The sequence below is a fragment of the Eimeria tenella genome, genomic scaffold (genome assembly GCF_000499545.2).
Source record: "Eimeria tenella Houghton genomic scaffold, Eth_scaff43, whole genome shotgun sequence".
NCBI lineage: Eukaryota > Apicomplexa > Conoidasida > Eucoccidiorida > Eimeriidae > Eimeria > Eimeria tenella.
Window position 1 is genome coordinate 258,887 of NW_013543362.1, and position 3,855 is coordinate 262,741.

The 3,855-nt window shown below is 47.2% G+C and overlaps 1 protein-coding gene across 1 annotated transcript in view; it reads right to left on the minus strand.

Moving 5' to 3' along the window:
- Nucleotides 1-1,899: 1,899 nt before the first annotated feature.
- Nucleotides 1,900-3,855, minus strand: part of ETH_00010660 (uncharacterized protein) — a gene marked incomplete at both ends in the record, with an annotated part of 2,941 nt that continues 985 nt past the window's right edge. The window contains 4 exons of the mRNA XM_013377005.1: nucleotides 1,900-2,058; nucleotides 2,822-2,872; nucleotides 2,967-3,081; nucleotides 3,213-3,330. Coding sequence (XP_013232459.1) covers nucleotides 1,900-2,058; nucleotides 2,822-2,872; nucleotides 2,967-3,081; nucleotides 3,213-3,330 — 443 coding nt within the window. The remainder of the gene's footprint in view (nucleotides 2,059-2,821; nucleotides 2,873-2,966; nucleotides 3,082-3,212; nucleotides 3,331-3,855) is intronic.

The window sequence follows — 3,855 nt, forward strand, 5'->3', positions numbered from 1 at the left end:
CAGCAGCAGCAGCAGCAGCAGCAGCAGCAGATGGCGGCAGCGTGCAATGGCGCTCATGGGCAGCTTGAGCGAGCATCAGAAGCAGCTGCTGCAGCAGCTGCAGCAGCAGCTGCAGCAGATACCGCGTAGGTATTTGTCGGCAGCTAATACGAACAGCAGCAGCAGCAAACGCAGATGCTGGTCGTGCTGCTGCTGCTGCTGCTGCTGCTGTGGGGAGCGCTGCAGCAGCAGCAAGTGCCAAAATCATCAGCTTTCTGATCAACACAGCGTTCAATGTTTTATTCTAGGACTTAGGGTTTAGGGTTTAGGGTTTAGGGTTTGAGGTTTGGTTTGTTCAAAGGCAGAGGCTGAGGCCGGGTGGTGTTCCGTAGGTGAACCCAAGGTTCTAAACCCTAAACCCTAAACCCTAAACCCTAAGGTCGGACGGCGCCAAGTCCAAGCTTTGTTTTGGTAGCGCAAGCTAGACCCTAAACCCTAGACGCTAAACCCTAAACCCTAAACCCTAGCAAGCGCCTTGAGCCACGCAGGTTTTTGCGCAGAAAGCCAAAGTGGCAGATGGCCGAGGGTTTAGCGCGGCACTGGCTGCAGCGTTCCGTCCTGGAGGCAAACCCTAAACCCTAAACCCTAAACCCTAAACCCTAGCAAACAAACTCACCTCCCTCAGGGGGCCCCCCAAGGGCCTCCGCTGCCGCACCCGCCCCAGCAGGGGCCCCCCCGCGGCTTTCTTGGGGGCAGCAGCAGCAGCCCAGGGCGCGTCGCCTAGGGTTTAGGGTTTAGGGTTTAGGGTTTGCAGTTCTGTTCCGGGAAGCTGCGGCCTACATTCTCCTGCCCATCTGCAGGAGTCAAGCGCATACTGGACGTTCCAGCTCTAGGGTTTAGGGTTTAGGGTTTAGGGCTTAGGGTTAAGGGTCAAGCTCTAGGGTTTAGGGTTTAGGGTTTAGGGTTTAGGGTTTAGGGTTTGGCGCACCTGAGTTTGTCTTCTGGGGAGTGCCCCGAGAAGTCCATAAAGGGGCTGCAGGGGCCCCTGTAGTTCTGGGAGCATAAATAAATAAATAAATAAATAAATAAATAAATAAATAAATAAATAAAAATAAACAAACAATCACCTTCACTGCTATTTATTTATTTATTTATTTATTTTATTTATTTGTCTTCGCTGCAACTAGAGGCCCCGAATGAGCGAATAATCCAGGTAGCGAGCTAAACCCTAAACCCCAAATTGGGGTCTAGGGTTTAGGGTTTTAAGTTTAGGATTTAGGGTTTAGGGTTTGGAGGTCTTACGAAGGGAGCTGTACATACACCGCCTTTGATGAAGGCCCAGGTGTCTGGACAGTTGGCGTTGAGGTCCCTGGGGGGGCCTGCGGCGAAGAAGAGGAGAAAATGAAAAAAAAGAAGCAACAAAAGAATAAAAAAAGAAATAATCATTATTTTATTATTTAGTTGTTCATTAATTGTTTAATTAAATGTTTATTTATTCATTTCCGATTCGATTTTGCAAAACGCCAGAAGCGCTCGCGGTGTGAGCGGCGGGGTGTCTCGACACCTCGGAATTCACATTTTTCAGAAAGCGACAATTTGGAGTTTCTTTTTCTCCTTTTTAATTTATTTTTAATTTTCTGAATTTATTTTTCATTTTTATTCTTTTATTTTTCATTTTATTTCTCTTTTTTTCTTTATTTTCCCACTTCCCAGACAAGGCCACTGCGCCCGGCAGCGCCACGCGAAGTCTTCCTTCTGCAGCGCCGGCGCCGACAGCAGCACGGAGGAGCGGCAGCTGCAGCAGCAAATAAATAAATAAAAATAAACAAACAACAATAAATAAATAAAAATAAATAAATAAATAAAACAAATCATTTATTCAGCTCCTTGTTCATTCTTTCAATTCCACTTGTGGGGCGCTCAGCTGCTGCCTGCCGCCGAAAGAAAACGGAAGAAAGAAAGCCGCTGCTGCTGCTGCTGCTGCTGCTGTTGCTGCTGCTGCTGCTGCTGTGCTGTTTTCGTATCTTCGGGGTGTTTTGACTCACGGGCCTTCGTAGGTCTCCGGCGGAATGCAGAGGCCTGGAAGCAGCAGCAGGTAGCTCTTGGAATTTATTTATATATATATATTTATTTATTAAGTTTATTTATTTATTTATTTATTTATTTATTTATTTATTCATTTATTTATTTGTGTATGTATGTAGGGTTTATTTGGAAGCTAGGATTTAGGCTTGCCTTTGGGCTCCTCGGCCTCTACCCAGTCGAGGGGGCAAACAGCGCTGTAGTCTCTTCTTCAAGGGTTTAGGGTTTAGGGTTTAGGGTTTAGCGCAAGAAAGGCAAACCTGCACTGGCCGATGTACCTGAAAGTGAAGCTCAATTAGGATCTAGGGTTCGAAGAGTAGGGTTTAGGGAAAGCGTCTACGGTTTTGGGCTAAAGGCTTATAGTCTAGGGTTTAGGGTTTAGGGTTTAGGGTTTAGGGTTTAGGCTTTGCTTGCCAGAACTTCTTGAGTCTCTCCTCAGCCAGAAGGAGCAGCGCTGCGGCGAGAGCAACGGGGCGCATAAAAGAAGTCGAAGCAGATAAATTAAATAAATAAACAATTTATTCATTTTAATTTAATTTAATTTAATTAAATTAATTAATTAATTTCATTTATTTTGAGATGACGCACAGTTGTTTATTTTGTCTGTTCCCGTGGCTTCCTTGAGGGCCGAAGAAACCTTTGCTTCTGCCTGCGCAGCGCCGCAGCAGCAAAAAAAGAAGCAGATAAGTAAAAATGACCTGCAGCAGCAGCAGCAGCAGCAGCAGCAGCAGCAGCAGCAAGGGGATTTGCCTCGACTCACTTGCTCCAGCGCTTGGTTCAAAATGGCTTCATAAGGACTGCCGTGGGCCTCCTAAGAACACAGCCGCAGCAGCAGCAGCAGCAGCAGCAGCAGCAGCAGCAGCAAATGGGGGAAGTGCAGAAATGTTGAACGGGCGCGGACAAACCTCCAGCGCGTGGCCTGGCTCTCCAGGCTTCGGCAAGATGGAAGAGAGAAGTCCGAGGAGAGTCTGGAGGAGAAAAGATTTGAAGAGAAGTTTTGAATTCAAGTTTGCTTCGGACCTGCAGCAGGCTGCGGCGCGAAGTTGAATTGGGCGGATTTGAACAAAATTTGAAAATTTTGAAAATATATTCAAAGTAAATCAAAGATATATTTCAAAAAGTCTTCAAATAATCCCAAATAAGTGCCTCACCCGCCAACGGGGTTTTGTTTTGAAGTGCTCTCTGCAAAACGCGGACTCAGCGAAGCCGGCTTGACTGTCGGCACTTGTGCAACAAACGCCGCGGCGGCAGATCCGGGGGAAACAGCCGCTAAAATGAGGGAAACTGGCGCCAAACAGAACATACTTCGAGAAATTTAGAATGTAAAATGCACAGGAGAGAGAAAAACGAAAAAATAGCTCAAAATGACGCAGCTTTCCGCCGGAGGCGCCAGTGCGCGGGCGACGAAGGGTCCGGGTGTACGTACACCTCAGCACCGCTCCCGCCAAGCCCAAATTAAGCCGCATTATTTGCCACATTTTAAATTCCCTTCAGTTTTAAATAACTAACACTTTAACTATTCAACTTTCTACACCTTGCAGGGGCGCGCGCGACGGCCATATTGGGCTTTCTGGCGCAGGCAGCAGCGCCGTAGCTGCTGCCGAATTGGCCGCGATTTTGCAGAACAAAAAGACAGATAAACTAATTTTAAGGTTTTAATTTCTTTTTATTCCCGTTTTTAGACAAAAGCCGCAAAAGAAAACCCAAACGCTGTCTCTGGGGGGCGCCGTGCGTCACACTGCAGCAGCGGCATCCGTCAGTGCCCCGTTGAGGGTTTAGGGTTTAGGGTTTAGG